Source organism: Chinchilla lanigera, unplaced genomic scaffold (assembly GCF_000276665.1).
Source record: "Chinchilla lanigera isolate Chin_1 unplaced genomic scaffold, ChiLan1.0 scaffold00006, whole genome shotgun sequence".
Classification (NCBI taxonomy): Eukaryota; Metazoa; Chordata; class Mammalia; order Rodentia; family Chinchillidae; genus Chinchilla; species Chinchilla lanigera.
Window position 1 is genome coordinate 25,812,552 of NW_004955407.1, and position 20,667 is coordinate 25,833,218.

The window sequence follows — 20,667 nt, forward strand, 5'->3', positions numbered from 1 at the left end:
AAAAAAAAAAAAAAAAAGGGGGTTTAAACCACCAAACTGAGCTCAAGCTAACATGTCAATCTGGGTTGGTATAGAGAATAAGTCAAACTACAGAGTGAACTCAAGGCCAGCCTAAACTGCACAGCAAGACCCTGCCTCAAAAAAAAAAAAAAAAAAAAAAAAAAAAAAGAAGGGAGATCTTAACCAGGGCAGAAGACAACAATGAGGATGGCTTTGATGGGGAGCCTCAGGGGAGGTCCCCTGCACCACCCCCATGCAGGAAGGCTCAGGGATGTGCTTTTTTCTCTTATGACAAACGCTGTTAACTACCTGCAAGGCAGCTGAGCACGAGGGGAAGAACTGCTTCCATGTGTGTGAAGGTTCCTTTCAGTTTTAATACTGATAAATCAATGCTGTCACCACACTCCCATTTCACACTGTAATCTCCTTGCAGTACCTGCTAGAGACCTATTTTCCTAGTGGTGGTGCTGACGAAGTGGGGGCTTCCTTAAGTTTATTAATACATCTGGGTGCTACCTTCAGTGTTCTTGTCCAAACGCACCCCTGCCACGGGAGGCACAATGTCACTGAAACGTCTACACTTCCATTTCCCCTGAGAAAACTTCCTTTGAGGGCACTACTTCAAAACAAGGCAAAACTCACTAGGGCTTCTGAACGCGGTTGACGTCGTGCTCCTTTCTTTGCCTATGTGGAGGACTCCACAGAAAAGAGAGCATCAAATTTAACCGTACACACACCAGTTTCCTCAGGTCTCATTCTGTCATCATTCCAGAGAAGAATTACTTCTTGGTGGGTCCACAGTGGATTGAGCTTCCCCATAATAAAATCCGCGCTCGCCAAGGCTGTCCACACAAAATGGTGTAATGTCTGCATACACCTACACACACACTAGTGTATGCACTGTCATCTCCGGATTACTTGTAATACCCAACACAGTATAAATGCTATCTGAATAGCTGCTGGACTATAGTGTGTAGGGAATAACCCATGAAAAATGTCTGGACATGTTCAGTGCAGATGAATTTTCTAAACTATTTTAATATGTGGTTGATTGAATCTCTGGACATAGAAACAGAATTACGGAGGATTGACTCTACTTCATACTCATGCAAAAGACAACAAAGAACAGAAGTCAAAAATAAAGACATTATGAAAAATTGTGCCCCAAAAGTTAGTATTCATTCTTTTCTCAACCTCTCGGGTGATTCGGTAGATACAGCGATGTTAAATTCTAAGAAAAAAATTTGGTCAGTCTCCCTTTGTCAGTGGAGGGCAACTTACTTCTGTAACGCTGTCAACCAAAGATGAAAGTAAATTAGATCCTCTGCGTCACTGCCTTATCGTAGGAAATGCTATTTGGTATGGAACAAGCAGCACTGTCATTTGAAATGGCTATAATTTATGAAGTAGCAATGTGGGTAATTTATACATGAGTGAAATGTAAACCTACAAAAATCAAATCTTCTAGACAGGATTGTAGGAATTCATCAATGGTTGTTATACTGCAAATTGTTGCCGTCACATAAGTTGCTCAGATTACCAGATATAAGCATGCAAACTTGGTCAAAATATAAAAAACCTTTTAATCATTGACTGTTCCCCTTAACAAACCATCAGAAACCAGCAGTACAGTTATGCCACCGATCCATATATATATATATGTGTGTATATATATATATATATATATATATATATATATATATATAAAGCCTTAGAACTTTCTTTTTCTTCTTTTCCTCACCCCAGTTGTTCCTTCCTTTGAGCAATTTCTTTCTCTTCCTTATTATCTATTGTACTTATTTTCTTATTCTCTTTAATGATTTGATCAATCTTCTGTTTTTACATCTGGTAATCTGAGCAACTTCATTGATGATAACAATATGTAATATAACAACCACTGTTAATCCTTATCATTTCGTTTGAAACCCCGTACCACTTTTAATGTCCTTGCATTGTTTTGCTTTTTATTTTGCTATTGTTTTTTTTTCTGTACTTTAAAAATTAAAAAAATTTTTAAAAAAATCTGTGAAAGTTTAATCTCAACATGGCAAAGTCCTCAGACTACTACCTCAACTTCAAACATTTTAAAAATGTTTTTGTATTTCTCTAATTTCAAAAGAGCTAAAATGCATGCAATCTAAACTATGTGTTTATCACTCCTACCAAGTCTGAGACAGAGGGAGCATTTTAACATAAAGATAACCTTTGTGATCCTTCAATGGAATACTAAAAAAAAAAAAAAAATAATAATACTAGATTTTCTTAAATTAAAAGGGAAAAATAACAATGGTATGTTCCCCTGATACCCTGCGGTATCACACTTGATAGCTACTGCAATCACTGTTGCAGGAGAACAATATCAATGCATTGTGTGGACAGAAGGTAATAAAAATGTAATCTATGCTGTGTTTACTGAGCCAAACTACATTTCTTTTTTATGTCCGTGGACACAAAATGATGTGGAAATTTTGTCAAATGTGAAATGAATGTGAAGGGATGAATGCTGGTATTATTTTTATTAGTATCTATATCCTCTACTTAGCACAATGCTATCTCAAGTCTGAAGCTAAAACATAAATATGAAGAAACAGCAACAATAACTGCCATCTAGAATGTCTTAACCTTAGCATTTGCTTTTTCTCAATGTGTTGGCGGCGATCCTCCATATTGTTAATGGCGGCTCATAAACAAATGACCTGAAGTACTGGTCAACACTCAGTAGGTAAGTTGAAGCACTGCTCACTTTTGTAGAAGCTAACTTCAAAGGGGGTCTTAAAAATAAAACCAATTACATTCTACCTCAGCCTCCAGAGCAATTTTTCCCTACCCATATATATATATTTATATATTTTTTTACATTACATTATTACTGTGTTATTTAATTCTGTAACATACCTGGGACTCATCAGTGGAACTATCAGGTCATTGGAAGCAGAGTTCTTGTATTATTTTCCTGGTGTCCCTCCAAATACCTAGCTTACACTGATACACACTGAGTTCAAAGTACACAGTGTATGAAATATACATTGGGCCTGCTTGCTGCTTTTTAAAAAATAATGCTCCACGAGAACAACAAAGCCATGTCTGCTCATTTTCTTATTATTCATGCCTGCCTTCAATGTTTTGTTTTTGTTTTTTTGGTTTTTCTCCAGTCCCAGGAATTGAACTCATAACCTCGCGCTTGCCAGGTAGGTGCTGTGCCGCTGAGCTAAATCCCCAGCTCCCTGCTTTCAACGCTTTGATGGCAGCTGTGAGTAGTTGGGACAGGGACTGTGTGTCCTGCAAAGCCTAAAAATATTTACCATGTTTTATAAAAAATGGTTACCAATCCCTTTAAAATTATCCACTGCCTCTCCTTCAGTGAATTGCTAAAAAATACAGCATATGTATAACAAGCATCCTTTTACTACTCAGAGTAAATAACTTTCCTTTGAAAAAAAGCTCGTTTCCTAAACAATTCAAGCCTTTTCCATCTTTGAGTTTCTTATTATCACAACTTTGAAGAAAATTTGTTTTTTCTTTTTCAGCATTTCTGGCTGTCAAAGATTTGGCTTTTTACACTTGTCAATCTGATAGACTTGACTGGCACTGATATGACATGTAATTTAATACACCACTATGTCTTTTAATAATCATTTTTAATAATGCGTGGCAGTTTAAAAAATTCAGTTTCAATGATATTACAGGATGTGCTGAAGTGAACTAAGATTTGTTGCTTCACAATTGAAGAATAGTATAGTATGATTAAGAACAAGAGTTTTAATTTGGGCAAAGTCTAAATGGCCTAGGCATTAAAATAAGATCCCACTAAGGTATGGGATGTAATGAGCAAAGACCCTGGGGTTAAAGGGGCACAGTGCATTCAAAGGTTGCACAGATCGTTATCCACAGTTTACAAGTTATGAGCTTCTGAGGCCACAAACTTAAAACCCAGGGGTGGAATTTTGGCCTGACCTGATAAATTTCAATTCTTTTTGTGCTATATGTAAATATTCCAGTCCATTCCACTATATCTGGGTTCCTTTGATGTGCCAACAAATTAATGTTTTTCCCCCCTCAATCCTACAGGGGGCCTAATGTACAAGTAACCCACATAGCAAAGCTGGATGTTCTCCAGTGAAGGGTGAGATTCTACAGAACTAAGAAGAAACAGAGGAGAAGGGAGGTCGTATGGCTGGACTATCTACTTCCAAGGGCGGGGTTTGCTGGTTTATTGCTTTCATAGTAGCTTACACAGGAACAGAAAACGATGCAGCCTCTAATCGTATAGTTAGAACAACCACAGCTACATCTGCCTCATCTCACAAGTACTGACAGCTAGAATATCGATCTACGAAACTCAGCTGTGGAAGTATCTGTCCGGAATGCGCTGCTACTGATGTCTTTACACTTCCACATGGTCTCCAGTTTACTGAACGTGTTCCTGTTCAAACCAGTCTAGTTACATCGCCTGATTCGGAAGCAGGGAAAATACTAGTCTAGAATAATGATTCTCACCCAGGGGTGATTTTGCACATTTAGCAAAGTCTGGACACTATTTGAGCTATCACAGCTGGATAATGGCACATAGGGGCTGCGGGTAGGGCTACCAGTAAACATCCTACATGCAAAGGACAGGCGCCCACAGTAATGAATCATCGACACCAAAATTTCACCCATGCGCTGGGGATGCTGCTCAGTGGGAGGCTTAACATATGTATGGAGTGGGTTCACTCCCCACACCACCAGAAGAAAGAAGTGTTGTTCGCATCACAAGTCAGCTGAAGTGAAGAAACAGACAGGTCACCCTTGGCCAGATCCCTATGGGCAATCAGCTTGACCAAGAACTGGAATGATGCTCTTGTATGAGATTTGATGCCCTTGAGCAGTTAAGAGCACTTTGCCTTTGAGCTGGAATCTAATGAGACAGTACTAGAAAATATGATCCCTCTCCTATCTGAAAAATATACTAATCAATACCTCTGTATATAATTTTACTGCTTACCAGTATACTGTAGAGGCTACAGAGAAACTTTTGCACTGTCTTAAACTCAAATGGGCTGATGTAAAATTAATGTCAGAAATGACTCAATCTCACAATATTCTTTATCCCAAATGGACAGGATTTTTTTTAAAAGGATTTAAACCCATCCATTTATGAGTAAAATGACAGCTCTGTTTCATGTCTCCATTCCTTATTTTTTGTGCTTTAGAGTCTGTCTTATCTACAAGAACAAACAAACAAAAAAAAGCCAGGGTCTCTAAAATGGCAATACCTTCAAAACTGACTTTTATGACAAAAATTTTAAGTCTAGAAGTGCCTGATTATAGCAACAGAAAGTCTTGGCAGGAATATATTTGCAATGTGGACCATATTGTACATTTTCTCCATAAACATAATCTTGTACCAGCTTAATTGAAGAGCATTTGCCATTTCACTTCATATGCATATTACTAGAAGCAGCTCACACTAAGCAACCTGTAAAACCAGTCACCTTGGCACACAGAGAATCATCCAATTAGCCCTAAGTTGGTGAAGAAGCAAAGTGTGAACCTGAGTTGTCCAACAAACAGGCTTGCTCACTTTCCAGCGGGCCTCGTTTTGTCTGAATGGAGTCAGCTATCTGCATTTGACCTCCAGATGACCATGACTTTTTGAATTCAAATGTGCAGCTTTGCTATAAATAAGATGCATAGCTGTACAGGCTATAAATAACTGAAATTATATGCTTTTGCTTGTCTGTTTGTATTAGAACTGCAAAACCCTTCATGCGCCATGACTGAATGATCTTTGTAGGTATCAAAAAATATGGCGGACAAAATCACTTCATCCTGCTGGAGTAGAAAGGTGTCAGGATTCTACAGGCAGGGCAAGCAGGTAGAGAAAATATGAGAGAAAAAAAATGACAAAAGAGACTTTCAGCATCTGTTTGGAAGAGTGGATAAAAATGTTGAATATATATGCACACACACATACACACACATATCAAGTGATGGTGTTCACGTCTGTCAATAAAAATGCAAAAATATAATTCTTTTACATGCTAAAAGGATATAAAAAAATGAAACAAGGCAAAATCATTTTTAAAAGAGTGGGAAATGTATATAATTTATTGATGCATGCTATCTCTATCCATGGCATTTAGGAAAAAATGTTAATATTTGTCATCCTGATTCATTCTTTTCTGTATTCTCGAAATGCACTTTCTGAACCTCAAATGTAATTGCTTAACCTAAAAAACAATGTCAAAACCAAATGCTTAGACATCTGATGTGCAGCATTGGCCAATCCAGTTAGGTTTCAGACCTGGTCCCCCATGTTAGACAGCTCCAGATAAGTTACTAAGCTCTGTAAACCTCATTTTCTCAGATGCACAAAGGAAATAAGGAAAACATCTACAAAATATTCTGCAGAAAAGTAAACGATGTCGAAAGAGGCTTGGTACAATGCAACATGCCACAGAAATCAAAGTATTATCAAACCGAAAGCATGGTATCTACAGTCTTTCTAGTCGTACTATGTCAGAAGGACTCGCCAGACCTTCAATGTTCTTAGAAAATGTTTTTACACAATAGCAAGAAATATACTGACAGTAAAAGCTACATCTTTCAAAATGTATACATTTTTTGTAGACCTCATTTTTGTATACATCAATGTAGATGTTTTATGGAGATCATTAAAAAACTGCATGGTTTAGGATGAAATCTTTTGTAAAGTACACAATTCTCAATCTATAATTTTAAAAATTTATTAATTTATTTTAAAAACTTTGTTTTCTCAATTTTGAGACTTGTCCTCCCAGATAAGGTTGACAAATGCCAATTTTAAATGTTAAGTTTAATTATAAAATACGCAGGATATAACTGAAATTATGTCTCTTCTAGCAATAAGTATCAAAATTATATACCCTCAGCTGGATAAATTTATTTCTGGATAGAATTCAAACTCAAAAGTAAGTATTAGTGTGTTAGATACCATATTTTTTAATGAAGCTAGATTAAAATAATCGGGAAACACAAGATATTGTAAGACCTGCAGTGGCTGGCTGGTGCATTCCCTTAGATGAAACTCTACCTCCACAAAATCCTAAGGAGAATGCCTCTGATTCATTGAGCATATCAGGGAAAAAAACCTAAAAGTAACCTTTCACCTCCTAAGGCTTCATATGGTCTTATAACACACATGACTGGCAGGGACGTACACAAATCAGGTTGTCTACTATGATGCATAAACAGCAAATATTGGGGTGGGACAAGTTACTATTAATGTACGTGGTCTCCTGCTAAATCATCTCATCTGGGCAGCTTTTAGGAAACCAGAGTGATGCCAAGTCAAGCATGATACTAACATTATATACACAATATTTAATTGGAACACATGAAATAAAAAGGAATTTGATTCAAAAATAGAAAAAGCTTTAAGTCAGTGCTCTCAGCCCAACATCTGAGGTTGCCTGACAAAAATCAGGCGAAATTACAAGCAAGGGAATAGGAACACACACTGTATTAAAAGATAGGTCTTCAGGAAATGAAACCCATGCAAAGAAGGTGATGGTGAAGTTATAATCCAGCCATGCAATAAATACACACCTCCCGTCCCCTCCCCCAAGCAAATGGCAACATACGTTTAACAGGATCTTGGGAAAGAGGTTCCCCGGTAGTCTTGGGTAGACTTTGGGACACTATGGAGAAAATAAGAGAACATAACTAAAAACAAAAACAGAAACCTGGGAATGATGGCTGAATCTCACTCGCAGGGTTCTACTGGCCCAAAGCAAAATGAACAAAAATATCAGTAAATTACAAACAAAATGTAAACAGGGAACAAAAGTAAATACATAAACAAACATAAAAATCTATTTTTACCAGAGATTAAGATCTGAAAATGCAGGACAATGTAGCTCTGATTGGAAATCCAAGAAATCTGCTAGAGGGTTTCTGACTGCTCTTCTCCCTCTTTAATGGCAAGCTTTACCAGTTCCCTTCACTGCCTTTCTCACAGTATCTCCTCTCCTTTCACCCCCACAGAGGCAGGTCTGGCTCCTGACTCAGTGATTTGATGAGGTCTTTATTCGCCACCCACACTTGCCTGCCTATCAACCCTTCAGCCCCTTCTTTTTTTTCCCTTTCCTTTTGAGATGCTGGGGATTGAATTTAGGATCTAGTGCATCCTAGGCCAGTAAAAGTGCTCTACCACTGAGCTACATCCTCAGCCCCACCTTTGCTTTTTTCAAATATTATTCTGTAACCCACTCTAAGTAAGTGCTGCTTGCCTTACACACTACATCTCTGTTAGGGGTGTCTGCCTTTTGCAAATCTCTCAGTAAAATGTGTGCCCGCTGGGGCATCCCTAACCTGTGGTTACTACTGCTTGCTCCTGGTTCAAACTCATCAAATGGAAAGGGTGTTGGGGAGGCCCACAACTGGGGGGTGGGTGGGACTTGGAGTAAACGTCTATCTCTTACGGCAAATTCTTCACTGCTAATAATTTTAAAAATTCTTCTTTATTATATGTACAATATGTATCTGACAAAATCTCACCTAAACCAGTTAGCATCACATCTTTTGTTCCAAAAGAGCCAGCCAACACAATCCCCCATTGTGTTCCAAGTTACCTGACCTAATTAACTTCTTTGTTTGAAACCGAAGCAGGGAGTCTTTTGAGCTAGAAGCTGCAATCACCCAATCAAGGGTCAAGAAAAGAATGCTTGGGTTACCAGCTCCTACACGTGTCCCCACACAGGACTGCCCCAGCGCTCTCAGGCAGATGAGGACAGGAGAGCCACAGGAGCTGTCCATTAGACCCCACTTACACACTGGGCCCCTTCACAAGGGAAGGTCTTAACGGTGCAGGTCCTTTTGTTATTTTGCTTAATCCTATGATCCATCTGGAAAATAATTTATAGATCCCCAGAAATCTTAGGCAGGAAATGGTGTCTGCCACCCTTGCAATACGTGAAGAAAACAGACAAGTTTCTCAAAATAGAAAAGCACAGTTATTAAGTTCTATCTTAATCAAATTAATAACTTTGTCAGTCGGTCAAACTTCCTATTTATGAAGAAAAATAAAACTGAGGATCTAATTTGGAAGATGATTAATGAGAGCGTAAGTTTCATACAATTGAGAATTAATTCCTCAAGGAAAAGTTTCATCTTGCAGATTTAAGCCATCATAACTTCATATATCTATCCACCAGAATTATGAAAAGCTAAACATTCAAGAAAAATGTTTTGAAAATTATATTGCTTGAACCTTCTGTTATTGACATTTTCCAGCGTTAAAGAGTTTTCTTCTGTTTCCGCTGGGCATGGTGGCTCATGCCTATAATCCCAGCACTCGGGAGGCTGAGGCAGGAGGATTGTTACAAGTTCGAGACCAGCCTGGGCTACAAAGTGAGCTCAAGGGCAGCCTGAACTGCATATGGAGACCCTGTTTCAAAAAGACAAAAGAGAAAAAGAGTTTTCTTCTGTTTCCAAGAGAAGAAATGAAAACTTGACCCTGCAAATGTCCATGTGTTGAGCTCAGGACAAAACAGGCAGTTCTGTCCTCTGGCATTTGAGATACACGAGTTCAATTCAGTCACATGCCTGTACCATCACAATAAAAGACACATGTTAGGAAATGATGGTATTCACCACAGCAATACACCTTGTCAAGACAACTGAAGCTTCATTAGCCAGGCTTCCAGAAATAAACTGTATTCGCACACGTAGTGCACATGCATTAACACGAACACACATGTACACAGACGAACATGTAAGTATGCATTTGCAGAAATGGCTTCAGAAGACAAAATAGCCATTCCAGCTCCGTTTAAACAGAAGCACTCAAAAGTCCCTACAGATTGCAAGAGGAATCTATCACAGCAAGGGAAAGAACACATCCAAGGCCATGCTTTAGTAGAGATAGACGGAGAGATGTGCTCATGATTGAACATACTGTGGCGACTCCGGGCAATTAGAGAAGTTGACAGAAATGTGGTTAGTGGTAGCAACAGGCCCATTCTCATGAACCAAGAAAATCAATCTGTTACAAAGAGCAGAGTCAGTGGCGAGAAAGGCGAAAGGTGGCCAGGCTGGAGAAGGGGTCCACTTACTGACGCTGCCACACACCGCCATGCAGTATTCTTCTGTGTCAAAGTTGTTCCTGTTGCCTCCACATCCGCCGTAAAAGAACGGGGCGCACTTCCCTTCAGTGACATCAAAGTACCAGCGGGAGATCATTGCTCGGCATGGCCCCGTCTCGGCTTGTTCAGAGCACACCTCTAATCAGAGGAGACGTGGGGAACCACATTTAGCATGAAAAGGCACTGTCTCGCTGTTCATGTACACACGTTTGTCTTACGCATTCATCCTCCCAGTGGTAACCTGGACTGGGTTGATTAACAGCATCTAATGTTTCCTGAGGAATTTAATTATGCACCAGTCACCTCTGAAACAAAGCAGGGCATTCTCATCTGGTTGAGTGTGCGGGGCTCAGTAGTCACAAAAAGACTTTGGCTAAAGGTGAAAAGATCTTGCAGTTGCTTTTAGATGAATTTTAAATGATGGAAGGTTTCTGAACATCAAAACAATTCTCTTCTACAAAAAAAAATCTCAAAAAACTGTAGGTCCACTTTGATGTAAAAGGATCATTTTGGTTATGATAGAAGCATTTAAGCTCTCACAAATATCTGGCTGTTTTTCTTAACAAAGGATTACCTTGACTTGTTTATAAAACTAATTACACACATATTTTGAATGTTCTCCAGTTTTTGGAGAGATCCACTCTAACCACTGATTATATTTGAAAACACATACAATGTCTGTCGGGAAGTGTGACTTGCAGTCAATTATATTAACCAAATTTGAGACAATTTTCATTTATGTATCTCAACTTGGACAATAATGTTCCAAGCAATTAAATGTAGCCAAGCAATTCTAATTTGTTAACATACACCACGTATTGTTTTACGTTAAAACGTCTTACCTGTCAACATGCCTTGCCATCTTCCCCAAGGTCAGTTCCTTAATCCCTGATCCACTGAAAGTATCGCAAACCCTTCAGTGCTACTTAGAAAGTTAATGATCAGAAGGAGAACTCTAAACTTAAATGTGTCCCATTTTTGCCTGGAGTAAAACAGCCCCATTTTTAATCTCTGAGTTTACTCCCTGCCCCTTGCTGATACCATCAAGTGCATGAATGTGTCTTACTTTCTAGTCTTGGTTTTACTAAAATACTATTGCGGAAAAATACCTTTCTTTCTTTCTTTTTTTTTTTTTTTGATATTTTTGAGTCAGGGTCTTGCTATGCAGATCAGGCTGGCCTTGAGCTCGCTTTGTAGCTCAGGCTGGTCTCAAAACTCTCAACAATCCTCCTCCCTCAGCCTCCCAAGTGCTGGGATTACAGGTGTGCGCCACCACACCCAGCTGAAAAACACCTTTCTAAAAGACACCTTTCTAAAACACTCAGATGCCAAAGCTTCCACTGACGCTCCCCACCAACCAGAGACAAAGATCCACAATGTCAAAGGAAAAGAACTGACATCTTACTTTGCTACACACACGGTTTTTTGAACGATGAAGGGATGGGAAACCGGAAGCTGCCGCCATTGTGATGATGGGAAAAAGAAGGGACAGTCAGCCCCAAGGCCAGGAGGGCCTGAAATGCTCTGTAGAGGGTGTGTCACACGCAACAGACACATATAGGATGTTCTGGGTCTTTCTGAAGGTTTTTAGATGGAAACATCTGACTCCAGGGGCTTCAAGCTCCATACTGTGTGTCAAGGTCACCTCACCAGGTACAGCTGCTTTCAAGCTCATGGTCTCCAAGCTTGGCTTTCTATACAGAACCCTCCTGTAGTGTGAAAATCAACTCACTTGTTGATTCAAGGATCTCATCCACTTCTCAACTGTATTCACCCCGCTAAGCACAGGATGTGCATTCTCATTTATAGAGGGTAAGCTAGTTATAATTCCTGACAGCAGGACCACAGAGCTAAAAGCCACATGGGGGCCTTGCCAACCACAGCCAGTGGCGGTCTCCACCTCCAGATCTGATCTTGTCTGTCAGGTGTAGAGAACACTTCCAGGGCTTTTCCTTCTTTATATCTCCCTAATGAGTCTGTACATATATTCGTGCCCCATGCTCTGTCATGTTTCTAAGACGTGATGCTACACATGAACTTTTCCTTAGGCTGTGTTCATTCGTAAGACTGTGGTACTGTGGTTGGAATTGCCACTGGAGTCACACGGTAGTCTGGCTATTGATGCCAACTGAAGCACAGAATTCCCACACCCCAAGGCACAGTCACATATCCCAAGAGTACTGACAGCAAAATACACCAAGCCTCAACTATTCATGCCCATCTTTTATCTTCTATCTCTTAAGAGCACCAACTGCTTGTCTGCTGATACTTGTCTGCTATGGCCCCGTATTGTTTATCAAAGCTTGGCAGGTGTAGTAAATCTGTCTTCATGAATTCTCTCAATGGTAGAACTCTGGGTTGGTGCAAGTTAAGCAACAGGATGAAAAAATAATTAACAAAGGGAACCCATCTTAGGAATTTATCTGTATGTGACCCAGAACAGTTGAGTACTTCTGATATGGCAAAATCTTCAGCTCGGAACCCGATCCAAATGGCACTGCAATACTTATTATGTTTTTATACCACAAGTGAAATGTATGGTACACTCATTTTTTTTCTTCTGCCTAATTCTGTAATGGCTATAAAATTCTGTAGCTATAAATTTTATTATTTGACGGTATTAGGCCAAATGAGCCCCAATCAATAAGAAAAGCATTCACAACTGAAAGAATAGTGCTAAAATGCGCCTGTTCCCTCTAAATCTCTAAAAGACAGCTTCTGATCCAATTAGAGAGACCTACAGACAGAACTAGAACTGCAAATTCTGAGGTAGTAAAAAAATTTTGTAACATAATTTTCTCCTCATTTTGCAAGAACAGTTGCTTAAAGTTCATATATAGCACAAACATATCAACTTTCTTCTACTTAAAAATTTCTTATTTGTGCTTCTCCAATTGTAAAGTAAAGCAGGAAGGGCACATGTAGGAAGACAAATAGTTTGGCTTTGTAATAAATTACTTGCTTAATCTAACAGAAATAAAGTAAAAACAAGAATAAGTATTGAAATTCACAATCTTCAATATTGAAATACCGAACATCTTCAATAGTTCAAATAAATTTTGATTCATTATTGTTTAATCATTCAATCCATTAATAATGAAAAGGGCTGACCTCAATATAATTGAAATAATTTTACTTCTATCACTGTAAGTTATTGATGCAATTCTACACATTGCTATATGGTGACACCTCATGGATAGAACTAAGTTATCAGAACCAAACTTGTACTCTGTTGAAGCTTAGGTATACAAACTGTGTTTGAGTTTTAGAGATGGAAAATAATAAAAGCCAACACACTAGAAAACTGATTATTTTATAGAATGTGTTTTCCTTGATAGTTTCAGAACAGTATATTTTTAAAAGTGCATTTGTCAAATGCTTGCACATATTACCGAGTAGTCATCAAAAAACATGATTATGAAGTTTATCAGGGCAGTAAATGATCAAATATTTATTATCTAGGAATGATGTTTTACTAAACAGAATCATCTAAAATCAGTCAAGTAAGCTTAAACTGAAGTCTTATGACAAAATTCACTTAAGTTCCAAATACAGGATGGGATACCTACCAGTGATACAAACAGCTGGGTATGACAATGAAACCACTGACTTAATAGAAGGAGGTGGGTATTAATTTGTCATGAAAATGTTCAGAAGGTATCTCCAGTTGCCAGTCCTTTTATTAAAATGTGTTAATTCTCTAAGGCTACTTAATACATCTGTCCTTCTAAATATACCTCACCCAATTCTCACAGATCTCTATGCTGAAGGTTATTTACAACATGCCACCTAAAGAAGATTTATTTGTACAGTTTTAATCAGTACTCCTATGCTGGGTTGTTAGTGTGAGTCCTAACGGGTAGTACCATGATCTTTCCTCAGCCTTTGCTTTCTGTTTGTTGAGAATAAACTTGTTCTTCACCGAGTGCCATGGTTCTGCTAAAGTACAACAGAAAACTAACAAGGCTTAAACCAGGAATTCAACACCAGATCCTATGTTGGAAAGTAAAGGGAGATGATTTTTCTTATTGAATGAGAAGTGGGGCTGCGTGTAAAAATTGGCTTTTTCCAGAAAAATAAAAAACAAAACACTTGAGTTATGGCATTTGTCAATTTTCATGGTATAAATACTCCCAGCCCTGGTAATTCAAGCACAGACTGGGAATAGAACTCTTTGTTGGCAGATGATGTGACTGCCTATGTAGACAATATAAAAAAATGGACAACTCTCAGAACGAATAAGCAATAATAGCAAGGCTGCAGCCTGCAAAGATAACATATAAAACTCAATTGTTTTTCGGTATACTGACAATGAACAAGTGGAATTTGAATAAAAATACTATACCATTTATAACAGCCTTCCCCAAAATTAAATACTCAGGGTTAATCCTAATAAAATGTACACCAGATTTATGAGCTAAACTACTACAAAGTTGAAATTAAAAAACCAAAGCACTAAATAAGTCAAAGATCTGAAAAGAAAATTCCTCAGTGCCACGATAATAGCTTTCACGAGCTAGCAACAAGTGTCTCTGCGACAAGCAAATCGTTGGCTTCCTTGATGAGAGGCAACAGGGACACAGGTGAAACTAGTACCACTTATCATGTCGGGAGACGGTAAGAGTTGCTCAATATTCTTAGTCTGGAGGTTTGAACTTAAAAAAGAAAAAACCTCGTGGGTAGACATATTAGAATTCTCTTACAGTTACTGACATTGCTAATACATTAAGAACAACACTATCCAAGACAAGGAAGTTTCCTTTTTACTTTCTTATTCTTGTCTTGGTGCCCCAAATCTGCACAACATGGAGGGCAGGAGGCACTACTAGAATCTCTTCCTCAAAGTGGAGTCCATGACCAGCCACGTTTGGGCCCCCACTGGACTTTCAAATTTCTGTTTAGTAAGACCTTTGCATGATTTGAATGGCTACTCAGGTTTGAGAAACACTCTGATCAATGACATCATTTAAATGCAGGTAAATGAAAGGTTGAAGTCTGAGATATAAGATTCAATTATGCTCCAAAGGGACCAGGGGACAAGAATTAGTAAGAGTTGTATGGGATTTGACTTTATTATGAGAAGTTCACATATATTTGGGGAAAGAGATACAGTGCATATGAATAGTCATTAACATTCGAATACACATCTCAAAAACCCAGTTTTAACAGAACACCTACTTATACTTATTTTACTCTGAAATTCTGTCTTGTCTGACACTATAATAATTAAATAATTATAATTCTGCCTCAGGTTTAACGACAGTAATAATTTTCTTACTAATACTGAAGTCAACGAAAGTACCTAACTTCTCAAAAACCTAAAGTGGTATCATTCCTGCAACATGTGAGAACCTTAGAAGCAGCAAAGCTTTTATTTTTATTTAGAAAAGTAATGAAGACAACACATAAAAAGACATTGGCCTTAGAATGCACTTCCCTGTACATTCTTTTCTAAAGAGGAAACATTAGATAGCATTTCTGTTCTTGCCAGAAAAAAACAAAAGGCACTTCTAGAGATGAGTTAGGCATTGCAAGTATGGTCCTGCTGTTGTAAGGCTGGTGTAGGGGAGTCCGAAGGTGTCTACCTCTCTATGCTAACTGGCCTCTTGTCACATCCTCAGTAGAGAAGAGCTGGCAGATTCAAGCTGAGATCAGCAGAGTCCCTGACTATGATATAGATGTGAAGCACTATTTGCTCTTTTATAACAGACTAGTAGAAAGCTAAGAAGACAGTGTCTTACATAGTTCACTACCTGCATGGAAAATGTAAGCATGCCATATTTTAAGTTATCATTTTATGGAGTTTTCTGCCTCTAAATATAAACAATTAGATTGCATTCTACATCTTCACTAATACTTTTCACCTTACCAAGTATGTGTTCATTATATTTACTTTGGTATATTTTTATTTCATTTATTTTTGCTCAGTAAAGTAGTTTCATTAGTCACCTACTATGTGCAGAGCCCTGAGGTTGGAGTTACTGCTGACATTAAGATGAATTGTAGCACAGTAGGGGAATTTCTCTGTTCAGTATATTTAAAACTAGACATCACTACAGATTGCAACACCACTTCTCTTTGTAACAAGAGAGATTTCCTTCCCATTCCCTCCCAGAGCACATTCTGGGTGGTCAGAACAGTAAGGCACTACGGCATTTTGTGGGCAAAGGCTGAGGGTGCTGCTAAACATCCTACAAGGTACAGAAAGTGCTCCAAAACCAAAGAATTACTCAGCCTCAAACATCAGTAGTGTTGAGGTTCAGAAGCTGCCATAGGCCAAGCCAACAGCAGAAGGATTTCTGTTACATTTTGTCATTTTGAACAAGTCTACTGCGTAGTCGTCACCAATATCTCAGAAATTCCGGATAACGAATGTTAGTAAACTTCCAGAAGAGAAAGAATCATGACAACTCACCAGCAAGAATTTTCTTTGCTTACATCCTGAAACCTCCAGGACTTAAGATCACATGCCAACAATAGGAAATTTCGTTCAATGTCTATGACACTTTCACATTCTGTTTCAGAAATGGTTTCCAACAAGAACACACATAAATTTAACAAAGAGATACCACCACTCTCATTAACACCTGACCAGTCTTACCATGAGAAGGTAAATATAGTAATATAGTGCACTCATAACAATTCTTCTTGGTAAAGCTCCTGTCTTTACAACTCTGAATTTTAAAAATCTGGGCTAGTATCCTTAAGGCTGAGATTTCTTGAACATTATTTTTATATGAGATCCATTCATTCTTGCCTTCTTTAACTTTTCATTCTTCAGCTAACAGAATCACAAAAGGTCAGACATATTGGCAGAGGTAGCTGGAAACCAGATACCTTTCAGAACTTTCAGAAAAGCAAAATTATTTAATGGAGACAGAAGCAGGGGCTTTGGCTCTAACCCTCTTTGCTTTCACAAACTTTCACATATACTTTTCCAGAAGAAAACTAAGGATTGGGCTGGGGATTTAGCTCAGCGGCAAAGGCGCTTGCCTGGCAAGCGCAAGGTCGTGAGTTCGGTTCCTGGTACCGGAGAAAAACCAAAAAAAAAAAGAAAACTAAGGATTTCCCTTAGACTTCACAGATTGGTTACCTGCCCAAGGAATTGAAATAATATTCTGTTGAACATACGAAGCTGTTAACAGGTATGCCCATAAAAAGGAATATAGGTTTAAAGGGATCATTCTCTAATTTGCTGGAATTGTTTTGTTTTAATTTTTTTTCTTCATTACAAACTCTTGAGTAGATACCTATAATTGTTGTGTCTGTGGTATTTACAAATTTTTTAAAAATAAAAGTAACTATTTGGAGGAAAACAGGAGAAATGCTAATATTCTTTTAAAATCTGGTTTCTGGCCCTTAACTGACATACAATGAAATTCTTTTATTTTGAATAAGCTTAGATATAATTGTACTAAGCTACCATTTGCTGATTATTTTCATTATTCTAGCAGTCAATTAAAGAACTTTGACATAAAAAAAAAAAAACCTGTAGAAATGGCAAGTGAAAAATAATCAGGCATTGGAGATGCCTCACAAAACTAGGATTGGAAGTTCCATTTAACCCAGCTATTCCCCTTTTGGGTATTTTCCCAGAAGAATTAAAGACATCACACCACAGCGATATATGTGCACCCATGTCTATAGCAGCACAATTTGTTATAGCTAAATCTTGGAAACAATCCAGATGCTCATCCACTGAGGAATGGATAAAAACATTGTGGTATTTTTATACAATAGAGTATTACTCTGCTATTAAAAAAGACAAACTCGAGGCTTTTGTAGGTAAATGGATGCAACTAGAGACCATACTCATAAGTGAAATAAATCGGACTCACATGTGTAAACATCATATTGTCTCCTAGGAATCTGAAAGACTAGGTAAAACTCAAAATGTATAATAGATGACAGGAAAGAGAAAGAAATTGCTCAAAGGAAGAACAACTGGGATGAGGGAAAGAAGAAAAAAGAAAGTAGGAAGGCAAAACATAAATATATATATGAAGAGCTGTGATGACTGTATTGCTGATGTCTGACGGTGTATGGAAATGAACAGTTAATGCTCATAATTCTTTATGTTCTGATCAACTTTGCATGCTGTGTCTGGTGGTCTGAGCAACTGATTTGAAGGCAACAATATGCAATGGAATTACAATAGTGAACTCCTACCATCTTGTCTACTGAAACTCTGCATTATGTCTAAGGTTTTATTGAAGAATTATTCTCTTAGTCTCTTTAATGGTTTGAGTAATCTTTCATTCTTACATCTGATAATCTGAGCAATGTAGTTGAGGACAGCGATATGCAAAGTAACAACCACTGTTGATTTGTATTAATTTGTCTTGAGACCCTGTATCACTTTGAATGTTTTTGGTTTGATTTATTTATGTTCGTGATACTGGTATGCTGCTACTGTTCTATTTTTTTGTTTGTTTCTCATATACTACTCTCTTTAAAATAAAACAAAAACAAAATCAGGCATTACCAGCAGCATAAAACTGCCAGCAACACCAAGTTAAAAAAAACAATTTGTGGCAGAGAAGTGCAGATCCTGGTGAATAGATCAAACCACTGAATTCTAAACTTTACGGTAGGCAAATTATATCCTGATAACCTCTGTAGTTCAACAAAAAGGATACATGACCTCAAAACAAAATGACAGGAATTAACAATGTTTGCTATATTACATACTGTTATCTTCAAAGAAGTTGGTCGGTCTACCAGACATAAGAATGTAAGATTGATCAAACAATCAAAGGCAGTAACAAGTAATAACAACAACATTGGAATTGTTTTTGGGCTGTTTTGATTTTCTCTTCATTGTTGTTTTGTGAGTTATTTTAATTAAAAAAAAAAAACTTTGTAGTTCAGTGCAAAGAGCCTGGGTTCAATTTGCAAAGAATGAGAGGGGAAGCTCTGTATGCATATAGTCTGTGTCTCTTTTATACGGCTCTGCTCTTTAGTCTCATGTTTTAGGCAACCTAATTATCAGAATGAGCTTTCTATATTAGGAACATTAAACTACGCAGAACAATGATGTGTTGCACTCCGCCTCTAGCAAAGTATGTATTAAAGACTGCACAATCAATGGCTGCCTTGCCATAGGGCACAAAATAACAGGCCGCCACCTGTCATATCTATGGTCATTGTTGGCACCAGTTCTCTTGACATTAAAGGAAATGCTATGCTCTGGTACAGGAATATGAGTGCATTGTATTTGACTTAGTCAGAATAGGAAGGTACAGGCCTGAGGCTTGCTCTCAAAAAAGGGGCATTATCCTTCGCCCTGTTCCCAAATACTCCTTAAAGCTTTAGATCCATGGGCACAGGGGCAAAAAATCACTACTGAAGCCTCCAACACAATTATGTGAGTTTTTTTTTCATGTCTACAGGAAGTCAAGCTTACAGTTTACCTATAATTTGTGAAAGTTAAGTATGAAATGATTAACAAGAATCTCATTCGTAAGTAACAGAATAGCTTGTGTCATGTCCATTACATCAGGGAACAGAAGAATTACATCAGAGACAGAAGAATTAAGCTAAGCTTTGTTTCTTTAACCCTTGATATCAACACAGTGGACTGACTTATAATGTTTATGTACACAATGTAAGAGATCAGAGACCAATGGGGAAACAGGAGGACTTTATTTTTAGGCATACACCAACTTAGCTGGACTCAGGTCCAAAAGATTGAGCCCCAAACAAAGGAAGGGCTCCAGTTTTATATACGGTGCTGAGGGTGTTGGTCTGGTGTCACATAACTTGGGGGTAGTCAAGTAGAACAAAGGCAGTTTGTCAAGCTGTGCCCAGTGGCCTTGGTCAGGTAAAAACTAGATGTTGTGAGAATAGGAGTTTATAAAACTTTACTTACAGAGACAAATTGACTGCTATTCTCTGTATCAGAGCAAAGAATAACAGCTGTAGGGAGGGAGAAGTTTGGAGAAACTCAACTGTATTTGATGCTCATCACCTAATAAATTCTTTTGCTTCCTCGATAATCATTCAAATGCCAACTTCTCTACAATGCTTTAGGGAAAATTTCTGTCCCCAGGCTAAGCACTTTCCTCCTCCATGCTGTCAGAGCTCCTTCCCAGCAGCAGACTCATTCTTCCCAAGAACTGTGCAGGCACAGCTGGAAACAACATGAGATGCCCATTTCCTATCACCCACTGTAAATGTTTTTTACCTAAGAAGACCTCATCTGTGTTGGGGGCATTTAATGACACTTCCCCCAGCTTATGGTGAGCAGAGAAGAACAGTAATTTAATTCTATAAGGTGAGTCACTAAAGCCAAGGCATGCAACAACACTTAGATCAAACTTTATAGCTTCATTACCATATGCAGTTGTTTGAGTTACTCATCATCTGTGTCTCTGTTTATTTAGTAGAATTTCTACAAGGTTTGAAGTACTTGGAAGAAGTAAAATTCTATCTTGAAATGTAATAGCACTTAAAACTATACTAATGTTTTAGCTGAACATAATAATTTGTGATATACATTCAGAAAAATATTTTCAGCAAGAAATCAAATATAACTACTCTAATTGTAACATAATGCTGT

General features: G+C 38.0%; 1 protein-coding gene across 6 annotated transcripts in view; it reads right to left on the reverse strand.

Annotated features, from left to right (window-relative positions):
* The window catches only part of App (amyloid beta (A4) precursor protein), a 248,324-nt gene that overhangs the window by 87,293 nt on the left and 140,364 nt on the right, over positions 1 to 20,667 (reverse strand). For 2 of the 6 annotated variants that reach the window (XM_005375593.2, XM_005375592.2), the window contains exons 7-8: positions 10,077 to 10,244; positions 7,605 to 7,661 (exon numbers count right to left, since the gene is read on the reverse strand). The exons of 2 other annotated variants lie outside the window; for them this stretch is intronic. In XM_005375593.2, the coding sequence (XP_005375650.1) occupies positions 7,605 to 7,661; positions 10,077 to 10,244 (225 nt within the window). The remainder of the gene's footprint in view (positions 1 to 7,604; positions 7,662 to 10,076; positions 10,245 to 20,667) is intronic. 2 more of the 6 variants (XM_005375595.2, XM_005375594.2) reach the window with 1 other exon arrangement.